At 37.1% G+C, this 19099-nt stretch overlaps 1 protein-coding gene across 4 annotated transcripts; it reads left to right on the top strand.

Moving 5' to 3' along the window:
- The first annotated feature begins 197 nt into the window (after window positions 1-197).
- LOC113109658 (uncharacterized) lies at window positions 198-14061 on the top strand. 4 transcript variants are annotated; one of them, XM_026273366.1, is made up of 14 exons: window positions 198-437; window positions 938-965; window positions 4947-5139; window positions 5307-5426; window positions 5570-5608; window positions 5748-5843; window positions 5958-6026; window positions 6155-6352; window positions 7379-7576; window positions 8261-8341; window positions 8465-8634; window positions 8749-8813; window positions 10979-11079; window positions 13063-14061. In XM_026273366.1, the coding sequence occupies exons 3-14, from the start codon at window positions 4950-4952 to the stop codon at window positions 13185-13187; spliced, it is 1452 nt and encodes a 483-aa protein (XP_026129151.1). In that variant the 5' UTR covers window positions 198-437; window positions 938-965; window positions 4947-4949; the 3' UTR covers window positions 13188-14061. The 4 variants fall into 4 exon arrangements, with proteins under 4 accessions (XP_026129151.1, XP_026129161.1, XP_026129177.1 ...); XM_026273376.1 differs by having other exon boundaries at window positions 198-965; XM_026273383.1 differs by lacking the exons at window positions 198-437; window positions 938-965 and adding an exon at window positions 3334-3417.
- Window positions 14062-19099: the final 5038 nt, after the last annotated feature.

Raw genomic sequence — 19099 nt, 5'->3', positions numbered from 1 at the left:
GTTTCTTTCGAGGGCAATATAATATTTTTTAATTTTTTGAAATGCTATAAAACATTTTATTTTTTTTTTCTGAAAATGTACATTCATGGATAGGAAATTTGGCCATTAAAAGAAAATACAAATAAAATATTTTTAAAAAGTGTGGGTATGTTTTCGTCAACATTATCAACAATAAAATAACATATTTCGACCCCCGCCAAAAAAAAAACAAACAATAAAAAAAAAAAAAAAAAAAAAAAAAAAAAGATTTATAGCAGTGCCAAAATAAATATACAGCATCTTCTGCTTAGCAGCGTATCGAAATGGATTCATAATCGCCACGGCAGTGACGTCACACGTAACTTCAACTGAACGTTTATCCTGCAGAAGAACGATTGAGATGTTGCATCGCTGACATTGCCGTGAATTTGAATCCAATTCAAATAAAAAGCAATAAGGTAAGTAAAACCAATACATTTCGTGTGTTTTCCAGTTAAGTTTAGATGACATCAGATGTCGATATCTGAAAATACTTTTTAAAAAGTAGGTCATTTTGCCCGCGCATGCCAGGCCCATCACATTAACACAAGCAAATACCCCAGCCTGATGTCTTCGTGACAGCATGTTTTAAAACAATATTTTTACTCTGCATATGGTAATAACCATTTGGGGTTAACCTTCCATGATACTTTGCGACTGAATAATATCTGGATCGTTTAATGAATTTGTATGCATATTATTAGGACATTTTAAGGCGCATTCAGGCTTTGGCGCCAGTGGTGGAGTGCAACATTTAAAATATAAAACGCTAACGTTAGCGGTGTCAGTAATCTTGAAATGAATCTGATCTATATATTTCATTTCAGAGCGACACATCGGAGTAATTCTCATGTGATTCAATGAAGATAAAATTTTATATAATCGATTTGTAACGAATATTCTTCTTCATCTCTTTCAGGTTGAAGCACAACTGAAGGCTAAATAAGGTAAGTTTATGTTCAAGCAGAAAACCATATATATATATATATGTATATATGTATATATATAAGCAAGTTACACTGGGCAAGTTACACTACATAAATGTGGATCAAGTGTCACCAAATGGGTGTAATCGGATGACATCTAATTGCAACTTAAATTGCAAAAAATAAATAAAAATAATAATAATTGTGTGCATTTTGTTAATAAACTGCAACCAAATCGAATGTAATTGGAACTAGTTTGGTTTGAGCACATACTGTACCCATCTTCATCATTCATCATCAAAAAGGATCGATGACATTTTTGTGTTTTAAGCTGAAAAAAATAAAATCAATTACATTTATATAATTTAAATCAATTAAATCTGTCTACATCTCATAAACCTTGACTAGTGCATGACTCTTTGAATGAAATTCTATTCATACATAAAGTTAGAGCTTTGAGAACTGGCATACCAATTTTTTTTTTCGAAGAAAGCACAGTTCAGAATCTGACTCAGGATCAAACTGTATTACAGATGGCTTATCTAAAAGCATGGCGAAAAAGGAAGGCAGAAATGGACCGGTTTCTGCATTCTGACACTGATGATGACCATGAATGTCAGAGATCAGTGACTGATAGATCAGCCTGTGGATTACATAACCAGGCAGACACTACAAGCAATATCGAAAGTATTAATTCGGCAACTGACAGTTTGACAACAGATGAATCAGACTTTGACACTGATGTGGAGTACGTGTCTTCTGAATCAGAAAAAGAAATTCTAAATGATGATGCTGAATTAGATTTTCCTGATTTAGAAGAGAACTTAAGACAATGGTCTACAAAAAACAAAACCACACAAAGATCCTTAAATGAATTATTGGCAATATTAAGAAAGCAAGGACACCTGCTACCGAAGGATGCAAGGACACTCCTTGCTACACCACGAGCCATAGGATCTGAAACAAAATGTAGTGGGCAATACATTTATTATGGGTTAGAAAAGGGAATTTGTCGTTTACTAAGTCAGACAACATCTTACAGACATGATTACGATTCAGTAAACCTCAGCATCAATATTGATGGTGTCCCACTCTTTAAAAGTAGCAAAGTCCAGTTCTGGCCAATATTGGCAAAGTTTCACAACTTTGAGCCATTTATGGTTGCTCTCTTTTGTGGGGACAACAAACCATATCCTCTTGAGGAATATCTTGATGACTTTTTGATGGAGTGTAAACATCTCAAAGAGAATGGGCTAATTCATGAAGAGAAGACCTACACTGTTCATGTTAAAGCACTGATCTGCGACGCACCAGCAAGAGCTTATCTGAAGCGCATTAAGAATCATAATGCCTATCACAGTTGTGAAAGGTGCATCACCAAAGGTTCTTACATCACTAAAAGAGTGGTATTCAATGAACAGGGATGCACCTTGCGAACAGACGAAGCTTTCAGTGCAGTAGCTTACAAGAACCATCAAACTGGTGTCAGCCCGTTCATTCCTGCAGGACTGTCTTGTGTTAGCTCTTTTGTCTTAGACTATATGCATATGGTCAACTTGGGAGTTGTTCGACGGATGCTTATATTCTTGACTCGAGGCCCAACAGTTTGCCGATTATCTGTAAGGCAAAGGAAAGAAATATCACAAAAGCTAAACAGACTGCGAGGAAAGATGCCTAGTGAATTTGCTCGGCAGCCCCGAGGTTTGGAAGAGCTGGACAGGTGGAAGGCCACAGAATTTCGGCAATTTTTGTTGTATACTGGACCAGTTGTGCTAAAGTCTGTGTTATCTCCCGAAAGATACTACCATTTCCTGTCCTTGACGGTAGCCATGTCAATTATGTTGGAGTCAGATGAGAGCACTCGCAATGCATACCTTCAGTATGCCCATGAACTCATTTCACACTTTGTCATGCGCTGTGCTGATCTGTACGGCAAATATTTTTCAGTTTACAATGTACATGGACTGATTCACCTTCATGAGGATGTGAATCACTTTAATTGCTCATTGAATGAAATTTCTGGTTTTCCTTTTGAAAACCATCTCCAACAAATCAAGAAACATGTGCGGAGTGGGAAAAATCCCCTAGCACAGGTGACCAGGCGACTGTCAGAGATTGAATATGCAAACGCAAAAACACAGCCTGAAGCACGACCTCCAATGTTTCTTTCTACAAAGGAAAAGGATAATTGTTTTCTCTTGCGGGATGAAAAATTTGCTTTCATCAGAGAAAGAAGAGGAGATGGCATTGTGGTATGTGATGTCCTGCACCAGCGTTACACATCCCCATTGTTTGAGAAGCCATGCAACTCCAAACTTCTCAATATAGTGTACACAAAAAATGGGCAGGACAGGATGAAAAGACGACAACTGCTTGAAACTGATCTGTTCCGCAAGGTGGCCTACCTCCCTCATGAAGATGGTGGTTCTGTCCTCATACCTCTCCTCCATGGTATAGAACACAGAATTTGAAGGTTGGCAGGTTTTATCTTAATTAACCTCTTTGAAAGGGATGGCCAAATTTGGTCCTGGAGAGCCACAGTCCTGTAGAGTTTTGTTCCAACCTTGATAAAACTCACCTGCCTATAGCGTTGAGGTAACTCTAAAGCCTCGTTCACACCAACAGCTACAGAGCGAAATAACGCTTTTTATTTTCAATGGTGAGCTGGGGACTTCCAGTAACACGGGCGACAGTGACAATTGACAAAGGAATATGGGTGTGTCAAGCAATGCGAGTCAAGCGACAGATGTTCAGAATTCTTAAACTTTATGCAAATAAGCAGCAGATTTTGGGAGCGACAACCAATGGGAGTGAAGTCAGTGGAGAGCATGTGATTCATCTGCTGCAATGGAATGTAATGGGGTAACTAAGCAACCAGTAGTGGGAATGCCCAGTAGCGACCTTGATTGCCAGCGACAAGCAGCGAAAAAGTCGCTGGCATGTGAACGGGGATTTAGACCTTGATTAGCTTGTTTAGGTGTGTTTGATTAGGGTTGGAGCTTACTCTTTAAGACTGTTGCCTTGTACAAATACCCACACTTGCAGTCTTGGCCACTTTAGAGCATGTATGCGCGACAGGAATGAAGTGTGCAAGACTTTCCAGATCTTAAAAATGCCTAAGCGCAGTGTATTTTTAATACCACTCCAGCACGGTATTTAAGGGTTAGTGTATCCCATCATGCATCATGTTTTGGAAATAAATCAAGAAACTTGTCGCCAAAATTGCAAGAGGTCATGGAAACCTTTCGAAAATAAGTTAATATTAATAATATTGTGATATTACAAATAATTTGGTAGTAAAAAAAAAAAAACTATGTAGCCTATGTTTATTTTGAACATCATTTGCAACTGCTTTTTTTATCACTTAATTAGAAGCATCAGACATAAAAATGTGTCCCATCAGGTAATAAAATGTTGTACATACATTAGTTTTTTTCATCCTCACTTGGAACACTTGGGCCAAATACAGTAAATACGTCATATATTCAAGTGATCAGGTGCAAAGACCGCAAGTGTGGGTATTTGGACAAGGTGTGTGGCTCTCCAAGACTGACGTTGGCCACCACTGCTCTCCATAGATGTGTTTAATGTATAATATTGGAGCACACCATTCACAAAACACAGCCAATCAGCAGTAAGGAGTAGACTCATGATGAGGGAAAGAGAAAGCTCAGCTCAGTAAGGACAGAGAAACATGAATATACAGTGTGTCTGATGTCATATTCACTTGTTTGTTCATTTGTTCAGAGCTGTGTGTGATCCTTCTGGCTAATGTGCATGTTTGTAATAGTGATTTCAAATAACGACAGCGTTTCTCAGAAATCACTGAGTGTACCTATAAGTACACAGTATAAGTTAGCGTACTGATGATGAGTATTGACAATCCAATATGTATTATTTATTTCTGGTGGCATTTGTGTGTGTTTGTTTTTTGTAGTAGTTTCAAAAAAAATTGTAGGGTGAAAACATGCTAACACTTTATGTATGTGTTTTACTTCCCAGATCATGTATGCCAGAGCTGTGTGGGTGGAGCATGGTAAAGAAGTGGAGGGAACTGCGCCAGACAACTGGATTGATGCTGAAAAAAAAATCATTAGATGGCCAAAAAAGGGGGAAAAGGCAGCTTACCTCAATCGGCACTCCCCTCAGGATGACTGGATGACGTTCACCTTGGTGAAGCGTAAAATGACCTCCGGTAAGTTTTTGTTAATCTAATTAGATTCTTTGTCAAAATAAAAATTGTAAGTCAGCCAAATGAGAAAAATCAAGTCAAACTTGGGTCAATCTAGTCAAACCCGTAGTCAAAGTGATAGTAAAGTCATTTTTATTGTAATTGTATTGTCTATGATTTTAACTTTACAGTTAACATTCGGGAATGCGATGATTATGACATGACGAGTCATGTCGAGGAGGAAGATGAGCAAGATGAGGAAGCAGGACCAAGGAAAAAAACTAAACGCAACTTTGATGACTATGTTCTTGGTATGCTTCTATGATAATTGTTGGATCTGTATTGAGAATCAACGTCTAAACACTAAATTAATATGGGGCCCTCAAGTTTCAGGTCACTTTTTTAACTGATAATTAGTGCATGTAAAAAAAAATATAAATGTGTACAATTACAGAATCTGACGATTTGGATGAGGAAGAAAATAACATGACAGGTAACGTTTTTTCTAAACTGCTGACATGGCACTCCTAAGTAGTTTCTTACAGAATTGCAAAGTTATAAGATTAAAAAGTCAAAGCTCGTTATTTTTACAACTAATGCTTCCATTTAATTTATATACTGCATCTGTCTAGATGCCATTATCAAGGTGCCCTCCTTTCCCATTCCACCAACAAAGGTGACAAAGTCCATCCAGATGGAGTCTGCTGGATTTAACAAAAAGTCCACTGGTACTTATCCATTACTTAAATATACTAATTTCTTTCAGATTTCTTTCTTACATAATTATAACATGATAGTGGTTATGAAATCATTGTTGATAATGTACATTTGCTAATTTTCAGACTCTGGACCCTCTAATTTAGCCAGGTCTCAACAGACAGGTGTTGGGTCCAGGGACAGGTCCACAGGCAGTTAGTAATCGTAATATTAAACCAGTCACCTCAAATACCAACTAATTTTATCAACCAAAAATCATTTAATCAACCACATTGTGGATGAATACAGTTGAAGCTTTTTATTTTTTTGCTAAATTTTTTAGACCCTGGACGTTCAAACATAAACCGAGCCAGCCAGTTGAGGGGTGCTGGGTCCAGTCATCAGTCCAGCCACAGTGATGTATCCCAGCACAGTGATGTATCCCAGCAGAGTGTCGGGTCCCAGCACAGCAAACGGTACCGACACAAGAAGCAGTCCAGGCACAGCGACCAGTCCAGGGACAGCAACCAGATGGGACAAGGCAAGCACTCAGGGCATAGCGATTTGTCCAAATAACAATTCATTTTATCAACCACAAACTAGGGATGCACCAATCCGATACTGGCATTTTCTGCCGGATCAGGTAACAATCACATGGCTCCAGACTGCGAAAAACGGTCACATTTGCAACCAAAAATATTAATGTGATTAGTACAGAGTGTTTTTGCTGAGGTCACTGGCGACTATATATATTTACATATTATGAATTAAAATGTGAATGTTTTTGAATATGAAAAATTTGAACTTAAAATTTCTTTCATGTTTGTTTTGCGGTCACAACTTTTGTTATTTTCACGTGTTAAACTGAGATGATCCTGGTGATCCTGATGTGTCCTGGAAAAATGGCACGTCTGGTCACCCTACATTTACTAATTAAGAAAAACTGATTGAAAGTGTGGTCTGTTGAAGTGTCCTGGAGACACAGTTCTTCTGGATTGAGACTGTCTCAGTTTGTTCTGTTTCTTCATGTCACTCCAAAAAGACTGATGATGATCAGATCACATCTCTGTGTGGAGCACAAACACCTCACTGCATTACTACAGTTAGTGGCAAAATGAATGTTTGTAAATGAAAACTGATAGTTCCTAGACACACTACAGCAAAAGATGGAAATAGCTGACTTCAAACCATTTTTCAGTGGCTGGAAATACTAGTGTTCTAATCATTTTGGCCATCACTGAATATTTTGCAGATTGTGTATAACACACAAAAGAGTGATGATCATGTCAACACATAGAAATATTGAAATTCTACACTGATAAAAAAAAAAGTATGCTGGTATTGAATCATGATAGGTAAAAACTGATAGCCTGAATGCACTGTAAGTCCATTGAAAAAAAGCGTCTGTTAAAATGCATAAATGTAATGAATTAGTATTGCTGCCGATACTCAGAATTTTCTGTATTGTATTGGAATTCAGTTAAATCTCAAGCATTTTTCTGTATGACTTCTGTATTTCCATGAACCTGCATTTAACTATAAATTAACTCGGTGTTTAATTTTTTAGACCCTGGACGTTCAAACATAAACCGAGCCAGCCAGTTGAGGGGTGCTGGGTCCAGTCATCAGTCCAGCCACAGTGATGTATCCCAGCACAGTGATGTATCCCAGCAGAGTGTCGGGTCCCAGCACAGCAAACGGTACCGACACAAGAAGCAGTCCAGGCACAGCGACCAGTCCAGGGACAGCAACCAGATGGGACAAGGCAAGCACTCAGGGCACAGCGATTTGTCCAAGGACAGTATTCTTTGAAATGTTTATGCGGTTCACAGAATCAAGAACATAAATGATCTAAAGTAGTGGCAGTGTTATGAGATATTTCGGGGCTTATTTTCAACAACTGGTTGTTTAACATTCTGAACCTCATGGTTGAACATAGGTAATAGTATAATGTCATATCACCTGTTGTTGATGGCCTTCGACGAAAGCAAAATATTAGCAAATATTATTATTATTATTATTATCCAACAAAAATTCACTAGGTGGCTATCTTATGTGAAGCAGCAAGGAGCAGCTGGTATAAACACAAGCATTGACTCTACTGGCTGCGATCAGCTCGTGGCCTGTCAGAGCTGTAATGTGCCACTACGTGTGCAATGTAAATTAGGGGTAAGAGATTTATTCAACATACAGTTTAGCTTCACTGATTATAACAGTTGTGTTTTTGCAACGATTGAGCTTGACTGACTGCTGAGTACAGCAGAGGCAGGAATTGCACACCTGGGTTGCTTGAGTCATCCAAAATTAATAAATAATATGGGCACAAAACTTCCTACAAGAGCTATATCCACTATTACGAACAACAGAGTAATATTGGACAAATTTTATCTTTCAGATGATGAAATTGATCAAACAAAAATCTTAAAATCCTCTTTGGGGTCTTTCTCAGAGCACAGGTCCTCTGCCATTGAATCAAGACGTACAGGGCCTCGTAGGGAAACGGACGTAAGATTTCCAATGGATATGGCAAGTAAGTTCTTAAGTTGGAACTGGTATCAAAATCACAAATATTGAATTAAACAGGACATATAGCGTTAGCAGATTTAACTTACACATCTGTTTAAGGATAACAATAGCATAATTTTGATTTCAGAGTTTCAGAAAAAAGTTTTGACTAAATTGGTGGAAATCCACATGGAGGTCAGAAGGCTGGGAAGAAGCGAGCCTCCCCTTTCATCCACCCATATACAGCAGCTGGAGACAATGGAGGACTTTGCGAGAGAGGAGGAACGCCTCAAGGACAAGCAAGCCTTTGAGTCCCTGGTATGATCTGCAAGACACACTCTGGAAATGAAGTAATTTATCAGTAATTTATCAGTGAAGCGTGTTATTGTCTAATGTTTTCTATGACAGGAATATTATCCCCTCTCTTTAAAGGTGTTGCAACTTGCAAGAATTGGAGGGAAAGATGTAAGGGATTGTGTCCATAGAATTCTTGACAGGTATTTTCAACAGTATCCCTACATATAGAACTTGCCAAACATGTTACATTTATTGTTTGCCAGTCGACAGAGATGTGACATATCTATCTTTGCTTATACTATACTCTCATTTTGTTCAAAATCTGCATCTATTTCTTTCTTGTGCTGAACATAAAATAAGTTTTTTTTTTTTTGGAGAATGTGGGTAACCAAACAGTTGCTGTTCCACATTGACTTTGACAGCAGGAAATAAATACTAAGGAATTCACGAAGGACCAGCAACTGTTTAGTTACCCAGATTCTTCAAAATAACTCTCATGTTCAACAGAAAAAAATAAACTCATTTAGGTTTTAAACAACTTGAGAGAGGGAAAATTATGTGAGGATGATAGTTTTTTGGGTGACCTATCCCTTTAATGTTAACAAAACACAAAACATATTTACTGAAGAACTTTAATACAGTTGCTTTAATAAGAATCAAGTGTTACACAATGAAGTGTGTATAATGTTTTATATTTCTTGGTTCAATTTCTTAAATGCTACTGCTAAATACACCTACTGTACCTAAAAACAAAGCACTGCTTGTTTTATTTGTATATTATGTGTATTTTTAATGTTGTTCTTATTTTTTAATAACAAAGACAACATAATGAAAAAGTTTTTATCTTTGCCCATTTTGGCCTAAATGTCTGACTAAGGTTTTTTATTTTATACTGTGTTACCTTGTAAGGCTTTGTTTTTAAAATAGGGAAATTAGTTTGGCTGTACTCAGAAAACTAGCAAAATAGTAAAACCAACACAACAAAGAATCATGATAAAATCGTAATTGTGATTTCCCTGAAAAATAGTTTGTTTTATTATATTCATAAGAGAAAGATAGTCTGTACTGATTTTTTCCGGAAAAACACGACCGGCTGGAGGCGTGACGTGTGGGCGGAGCTAAAGAATCACGAGCGCCAGTAGGCTTTTGCGTTGAGAGCGTTTGGAAGCTGTGACATTACTGTGAGGACAAAAACAACCAAAACAAACCATGGCTAACAGTCAGATTCAGCCGTTTATTTATGATCCAGAATCAGATCCCGAGGCTGAAACTGAACGAGAGCAGCAGCAGCAACGACTCGCTCCGAGCGGGGCTCGAACCCGGGTCTCCGGCATGGGAGGGGACGCACTAACAAAGGAGGCAGAGATATTTGAAGCAGTTTTACTCACTGCATGCGGTTCCAACACACGATCGTGACCCTTTTTCGTTGGGATTGCATCATCCTTAAGAAATAAACAATGTGCAAATCCGTGTTCAGACTGGACCTTGTTTGTAAAACAAGCATCTTCGAAATGCAGGGAACAAACACAAACACTTGCACAACTCCGTTGATGCTCTGTAAAAATAAACTCCATCCACTGGTCCCTTAATGCTGTTTCTCTTTTTGTAATCTGCGCAGGGTTGTCTTGCCCTGGCAACCAAAAACACACTTCTTTTGTGACATTTGGTGGCGCTCTCGCTCTGATCAGTGAAGTGTGTTGTGCTCTCAGTGCTCTGCTATACGGGAGCGCGCTCTTCCGGCAGAAGTGCCTCAGGACCCATATAAGGAAATTCCGCTCCATCTAACGTCACACAGACCCATACTCGAAAAAAACTTTCCGAAACTTGTGACAAACCGGAAGGAGTTTTTTTGGAACAGAAATACTCCTTCAAATGTACAACTTAATTTTTGAAACTTTGTCCATGTTTAGCATGGGAATCCAACTCTTTAACAGTGTAAAAAACTCAGTATGCATGAAATAGCATTTCACCCCCCCTTTAACCACGATGGAGAGGAGGAGCACTACAGTAAAACCATCCCTGCTATTTAATCTGTTTCAGTTGGAAATATGTCACTGTACTAAAATGAAGTCAGCAGCGAATTCCAGTTCAAACAGACTTTAATTATCTGAAATGCAATCACTACATAGAAACCTGATGTGGAAGTTAAAGAGGATGGGGTTTGACAGGTTTAGGGACAGATGAAGGGAAAGCATGTCATTGGAGCTATCAAATGGTCACCTCCCAGAGGTTTGTTTAATCGATATCAGAAAACTACAGTGTCCAAAACCACATCCTTAGATTCCACTCTTAGCACACTCACCCATGCTATAGCTGTAGATTGTAACACACATGTAATTTTTAATTGGTGCATTTGTTTCTTTAGGCTCTTTACCAACCGGTTGATGGCCAAATTCAATATGAAGGGGAAAGGAAAGAAGCAGAAACTGCCTCTGGAGATGACTAAAACCTATGAAGCAATTAATGGTACTCAGCATTTTCCCCATGTCATTTAAGTTTAACACCAACTCGCTCATATTCACTACCTAATCTTTTTCTAAAAATGTTGCAAATATCACTGTAGTCTCTTGATAGAATTTTATTAAATGATTTTTTTTTTTGCTTGAATGAGAATATTGGAGACAGCGGGTCAAGCAGAAAGCTATATGATGCATTAGAAAGTATTAATCAGCCATGGCCACTTGATATTAATGTTATTAGTTTTGTGTTCTAGTCCCCCTTCGTTGAGTCAGAGTCTACTAATTGAGCCGGGATGAGCAGTGTTTCCTAAAAGCTGCAATGGAGAAATGATATACAGTGCACAGGACAGACACAAAAATTTGTTTTAAAGCAATTTGATTGAATTCTATTAAATGTGAAATTACTGCAATGCTTGGACAAACCTCTATATAGTGTGCGTCACTATACAGTTACAACCATTACAACAATGTCTTAAATATTTAAGAATTATTTATGTTAAATTGTGATATTGTAATAAATGGGGGGGAAGTCGTGGATTATGGTTAGAGCGTCGGACTCCCAATCGAAGGGTTGTGAGTTTGAGTCTCGGGCCGGACGGAATTGTGGGTGGGGGTAGTGCATGTACAGTTCTCTCTCCACCTTCAATACCATGACTTAGGTGCCCTTGAGCAAGACATCGAACCCCCAACTGCTCCCCGGGCGCCACAGCATAAATGGCTGCCCACTGCTCCGGGTGTGTGCTCACAGTGTGTGTGTGTGTTCAAGGGTAGGCAACATCAGTCCTGAGTGCGGCTGTCCTGCGGAGTTTAGCTCCAACCCTTAAAAAAAAATCTCACCTGCCTGTAGCCAAGCCGACATCAGGCCATTGGCATTCATTTTTTTGGGCTAGTTTGTTTGGTGTGCTCACATCACTGGTAGTTTGTCTGGTTCAACATGTTGAATCGACATTGGGACAATCGGTGAGAGAGTACTCTGATTGGACTGTTCTAATGTTACGTGAATTCCAATATGCAAATATTTTCACAACAACATGAGCCGCTTATAAGGAAGAAAGTTATCTGCATAAGTGAAAGTCAAAATGCTAAGCAAGCGCTGCTTTGTTTTTTATTTCATATATCTGTGTATCTTGTATATTTTTGTTTCAGTTTCTCCTTTTAAATGATGAATATACTATTGATAGCTGCTGTTGTCCAGACACTGCCGAAGGTGGCTTGGTGTGTCACGGCCTTAAAAGACTTTTACAGACTGTAATTTTATAATGTTATTTCAAATCACACCCTGCAAAATAGTTTGAGGAAAGCAGTTTTAAGTTTTAGTATCATGTCGCGTTGATCAACATGATTTTTTATTTAGCTTTTTATTAGCTGGTCAGTATACCTGGTTTGTAGCAGCAAACACATTGTGTGATCAGGCTGAATTTCTGACACTGTCAGAAAATTATCGTAGGCTACCTTTTGTCACAATACCATGACAGACGTATTTTAATATCTCTCACTTTATGACACAAGGTAGAAGCCACGACCATAGATTTTGACGTGATTGTTTCAGGATGGTAATCTTTCACTTTCATTTGTCTATTTGAAGCAATTCATTTATTTACATTTTTGTGTTTGTATTATTTAGTTGAAAATAAATACTCCATTTTAATTTACCATTTTATTTTTAGTGTTTGTCCTCCATAGTGATTTGACATCTTTACCTGACACATTTTTTCCAGCTGGATGGATGTTAATGTTAATTTAAAACCCTGTTATACATTTAAATTTATGAATATCTCTGAGAAGTATACAAAACATTTTGTCTGCAAATATCCACTTAAACATATTAATAAGTTGCCTGTAAATGCCTTTGTTTTCTTTCCACATTTTTGTGATGTTTTCACATAAAAAATACTTAATGAACAAACAAACTGCAATTAAATGTACAATTGCAATGTACACTGGTTTTCTTAACATATTTGTAATTTTTGTTTTTGTTCAAATCTTGCAGCTGCAGTGATGAAATGGGACAAAGATGCTACAGAGGCTACAATAAAACATCATGCAGCAGAGCATCTTAAACATGCACCAGGGAGGAAGGGAGGTGGAGGACATACAGGGGTGGAAACTAATTAAGGACTTTTGGCATTTGTGTTTATTTGCCATTTAAAAGACTTTATACCCCCTTCCTCTATGCTGATTTCAGGTAAAATATATTAGTCTTGGGGGATTTGTTTGTTTGTTTTTATAATTTTTTTGATATTTTTTTTTTTTACTTGCGTTAAATTTAACTATTAGAACTTTGTTTTATCAGCTTGTTAATATTGCTGAACAACTCATTAAAGATGGTTAAAAAGTAATCTCTTGTCATTTTTTTCTGTCATTTTTTTAATAGAGTAAATTAATGTATTTCCAATTGTAAATAAGGCTAATAAAATGTCTTTGCTCACTTATATGTCTATATGTCTAATACTGAACGCTGAACAGACGTCTAAAAAAGACGTCGTAAAAACTTTCATTCTGGCTTCTCAGTGGACGTCTACTGAACGTTCACTATGTATGTCACTTGGACGTTAATACTGAACGCTGAACAGACGTCTAAAAAAGACGTCGCAAAAACTTTCATTCTGGCTTCTCAGTGGACGTCTACTGAACGTTCACTATGTATGTCACTTGGACGTTAATACTGAACGCTGAACAGACGTCTAAAAAAGACGTCGCAAAAACTTTCATTCTGGCTTCTCAGTGGACGTCTACTGAACGTTCACTATGTATGTCACTTGGACGTTAATACTGAACGCTGAACAGACGTCTAAAAAAGACGTCGCAAAAACTTTCATTCTGGCTTCTCAGTGGACGTCTACTGAACGTTCACTATGTATGTCACTTGGACGTTAATACTGAACGCTGAACAGACGTCTAAAAAAGACGTTGCAAAAACTTTCATTCTGGCTTCTCAGTGGACGTCTTCTGAACGTATGACAAAGACGTTAATCCGACGTCTTTTGGACGTGTCTTTGCTCAGTGGGGAATAGTAATTGTAGTTCTTGATTTATTTATTTATTTTTTTTTTTTTATTTTTTTTTACGGTTGCACTTTTTTATTAAACTTCTCAAGGACCGATTCAGTGCAACACCCACTGAGTGGCATCAAACAGCTTGAAAGATCAATTTTAAAAGTAACTCTGACTGGATTTGTTTAAAAGAAGAAAGTCATATACATAATTTTTTTTTGTTTCTTTATTATTATTGTAATTTTTACAAAGCCACTAAATAATTTTTAGTGTATTAGTCTGTATTCTGAAACCAATTCTCCTTCATCCTAGTTTTTCAGCTTTCTAGCGATAAATCTGACAAGAGCCGTTCGATGTTGCAGAGAGGGGGCTACTCTGCAAATCCAAGCCCACCAGTGGAGTTATTCTATTCCCTCAGTAGTTACCATGATGAGCAGGACTTTTCACAAGCCCAGAGATACTCCTTGAATTGCCCAGACAAATGGCAATGATAAGCGCGATTCTGTGAAGTTTGATAAGATCTAGCACAGGCTTCTTTTCCGTACTTGACCTCATACTGTACATAGCTGTGGTTGGTACAGACTCATGTTGTGGCTAGATGAGGCAACAGACACTGAGCTTGAGCTTGAGGTGTGGTTTCATAACCTGATCTTAAATCAGCAAAAACATTAGACTAGTGGAGCTCTTGCACTGTCATTAATGGTGCGGGAACACAAGCATGGGGCAGAAAATGGAGTTTGTGGGACTAGTGCACTAATCAGTCATGGTTCTGACATTCTGGGGGCATTTTACTGTATATGAATCCCTTTTTGTTAAGCCACTTGCTTAGGACTTTCAAACTGGCTTGAAACCAGTGTGCTTAGTGTGTTACTGAATCAACTGACTGTAAATAAAAATAAAACAGATGCTATTGGATGTTTTGTCCTGCTGAGTTTAAATATATGGACATTAAATGTTAGGTTTGAATTAATAGTTCTACCTCTATGCTATCTTAAATAAAACTCAATTACAAAATAATTTGTCATTGTACAAAATAATCAGTCTTGCAACAAGCTGAACACTTCAGCAATATTACAGTAATTTTAATAGGCCATCACTTCCATACATACGTTGCTTGTTTGAAAGTGTATAAATATAACTTGTCATTTCTTCTTTTTTAATTTCTGATTACCTATGGTCAAAAGTTTGGAATACTTTATAAGACGTATCTTATGCTAAACAAGACTGCATTTATTTAATAAAAAAACAAAGCACAAACAATACCGTTTGTAAAATATTATCCGCAACTTTAAATAAATAATTTATATTTGAATATATTTAAAAATTATTTTTTTTCCTGTGATGGCTTTGGCCGAGCACCACACACACACTGACCAAAAAGTATTAGAACGTGGACACATCAAAAGTAAAAGGGAGTTTTCTGATATCATTATTTAAAATATATTTCATATTCTGGTTCACTATTAAAATCAATTATTTCATGAACAATTGGAAAAATAAATAATTGATTGTCTATACATTCTGCATATAGCAGTCTTTTGCCATCTGTCAGTTTAGATCAGAATGAAAGTAATGACTTTGCCCTTAACACAGCACAGAAACATTGATGTATGATAGGTTAGTATAATAATGTGTTGAAAGCCATTGGACTTCTGTCATCACAATCTCCACTTTCATCCCTATAGTCCTTTTTAGGACCTTTTTCACTGTGTCCTTCTAGATTTCCTTCCATGCCTTAATTTCACGAGCTCAGCGTACAAAATACGTCAAATACTCTGCATAATTTATCCTTGACAAACTCCAAAGTTTCAAAAATGATTACTCCAGCATTGGCACCTTCCTATTTGGCCTGGTGAATGCCATCATAATAACGGATGACTTAGACTAGAGGATACTATTTCAGTTACGGGGTGCCAAAATCCATATATCCTTTCTTTGCATTGGCACATACCATTGGTGGTGCCATTGAATGTACTTGTATGTTGACTGCAGATATTAAATAATATTAGAGCTCTATGCCAAGAAGTCATCAGACAGCACAGTGAGACCACAACATGATCTAAGCCTTCAGTATGCAATATTTCCACACCATACCTCCATAAGTATGATGGGAGTCTGGAAAGAACACAGAGCATCCATTAAAGTCATATTATACAATTTAAAACTGAAGTGTGTAATTTTTGGATGTTAAAGTACTTTTCTGATCCCAGCTTAATATGCAAAGATGACTAGAAGTAAGACTTTTGTCAATATCATTTCAGAATATTATATAAACACTGTGGCAAAATAAACAATGGTTTGTTTACATGAGTATCCCAAAAATATGTTTGCTCATCTTTGTTAAAAATTGTTATATTAACTGACATGATTTAAATATGGTAAATCATGTGACTTATATACATATTTATCTTTGTGTGAAGAAGAGAATGAAATAAAAGCTAATACTTTCATTTTATGGAAAAAAGAAGCTCTGACATGCTGCTATTAATAACTTCATTTTTTTTTTTCAAAGATAAAAAATGGCATGTGTTTGATGACAGAATTTTGGGGTGAACTAGTGCTTTCAAACCAATTCATTAATAAAAAGAGATCAAAAAGTTAAACAAGGATAACCGACCTTAAAGACACTTTTTTTTTACTTCTGTTAATCAGTTTATATAAAACATTTTATATTTTATTGAACTTCACAAATTAGATTGTTATGCTCTTGATTAAAACGAATGAAAAACAGATTAAATTTATGTCAGTGGAAATCAAGTCCAAAATCAAATTCAGAAATATACCCACAAGTTAGTAACAAAAATATAATTGTAGTAATATTAACATGGACCTTAAAACATGAAACGTTAAGAAACCTTGAGGGGGATATTGAATCAAAAAAACAAAACCGTAGAGAAATCTTCGAGAAAAAGATATAATTCCTCTTTCAGATCTATGTGATATTTCAATGGCAGGCCTCTAGAGAGTCAAATGCTCAGCCGCCGGGAAGCAAGCAAGTCTAATTACACTGATGGAAAAATAGAGAGACTGGCTTTTGTTGAAAAGAATAGAGAACAATCACTTACCACAAAATGTTTCAGCGTGACTAAAAAGACAAGCAGAACAGGCATCCTGTCAGGGCATGATTGAGATGTTTGTTCTTCTCGCCCGTGCACCACTCAGTGATGAATATGACATTCTGGAGAACAGGGTGCACTTTCAGGCATTATACCTGAGTGTCCATCAAAAGTGATGGAGCACGATCCCTCACAATGAAACTTGTGTATCAGTGATGTTTTATGAATACTGAGTAGAGAGCTCAGTTGGGTATAAATTTAAACAGTAGATTATTGTGTATTTTTAGTCTATAAATGTAAAAAATGGAGGAAGCTTCTAATTGCTCCTTTGCTCATTAGAAACTGTGTGCTGGTCTATTGTATGGTTCAAATTAATGCAAACACTGTTTTGTATCACCTATTATGAATGCCAGATTGTGTCCTTGTTTTTGTTTAATTGGAATATGTAATTTGTGTGAAAATGTTGTTTGGTGGTCTCAGTTTAAAGATCATACAATACGTGTGACTGTGTGTGTATATGAATGCAACATGACTTTTTAATAATGATTGTGAGTTTGAATAGTTAATAATGTAGGCACAACAGGAACACAAATATGTGTTTGGTGGACGGAATGGCTAGGGCCATGCTTAAGAGTGTGGATGAGTGCCACTTTGAGGAGGAACTGCGTGTACTCTGCAACTTTTGATATTCCTAAGCAGGGACACTTATTCTGTAACTTCAAGTCCTGTTAGTCACAGGTAAACATCGAAATGGAAAGGGGTGGTGACAGGTTAATGATTATGGTGGCACAAAGTCAAAACAGACCTGAATCCAAGTAGGCGAGATATAGCAAGAGTTAAGTCCTCCACCCCCAAAAGCCATCAGTACTCTGCCCTGATGGAAGACATTCAACCCACGCTTTCAAGGGAATGGTCGCAATTACTGTATAGAAGGGGGCAAAAACATCTACTAAATGGCAGGTAACCAGTGGGCAGAAACAAAGGATTATAAGAAACGTGTCTTTGCTGAAATGAAAGTATATATAAATATATATTTTACTGTATTTCTTTTACATACAAAATAATAATGATTTTGTCATATTCACGAGTTATGCAAATATTACATGATGCTGACAGAAAAAAATAAAATAAAATAATAATAATAATAAAACTAGACTTACAAACTGTTCAAATGATGCAACACCTGTTACTTCAATCCAAAATGAAGCAAGATTTAAATTTGCTACCTTTCTTGTAAATAACCAGTCATTATCAAAACTAGCCTTTCAAGTCAGTTATCTTTTAGTATCGCTTTAGTAGCTTCCTGAAGTCCTTTTTCTGAAGGCAACATGTGAATGAAACCAAAATATCTGTGAGATCAGAAGGCTCTCGAAACTCATGAAACTCACTGACTGGTCCACATTTAATCCTAGTGAAGGAGCGGAGGATGGAATTTCTCTGCACACAGATAAGTAGATGGAAGTTATATGGAATGGGGCTCTCCATTCATGTACGCATGTTTATATTGAGCTACAGTATGGTGCATGACTTCCTTTGGGGAAGTCGTGGCCTAGTGGTTAGAGAGTTTGACTATAGGTTAAGGTTGTGGGTTTGAGTTTCGGGCCGGCAATATCATGACCGACTGCTCTGGGTGTGTATTCACGGTATGTGTGTGTGTGTGTGTGTGTTCGCTGCTGTGTGCACTTTGGATGGGTTAAATGCATATCACAAATTCTGAGTATGGGTCTGTATGTCACTTTCAGATATATGCCAGTTTATTATTGACAGTTGTTGTGTTGGCGAACAGAGACATTATAATTAGCAAGACATAAAGGGATAATTTCTTCAAAGCAGTGTAATAATTAGCAATATAAAAGCCAAACATGATGCAGTATTAAATGTATAGTTTTAAAGCATGACAAATTAGTTTAATATCTACTATAAAAGAATGTGAGTTGTAATTGATGGTGTTTTAAGCAACTTACCAGTACATTTTCTGT

The sequence above is a fragment of the Carassius auratus genome, chromosome 1 (genome assembly GCF_003368295.1).
Source record: "Carassius auratus strain Wakin chromosome 1, ASM336829v1, whole genome shotgun sequence".
Classification (NCBI taxonomy): domain Eukaryota; kingdom Metazoa; phylum Chordata; class Actinopteri; order Cypriniformes; family Cyprinidae; genus Carassius; species Carassius auratus.
This window is presented reverse-complemented; position numbering and strand designations above follow the sequence as displayed.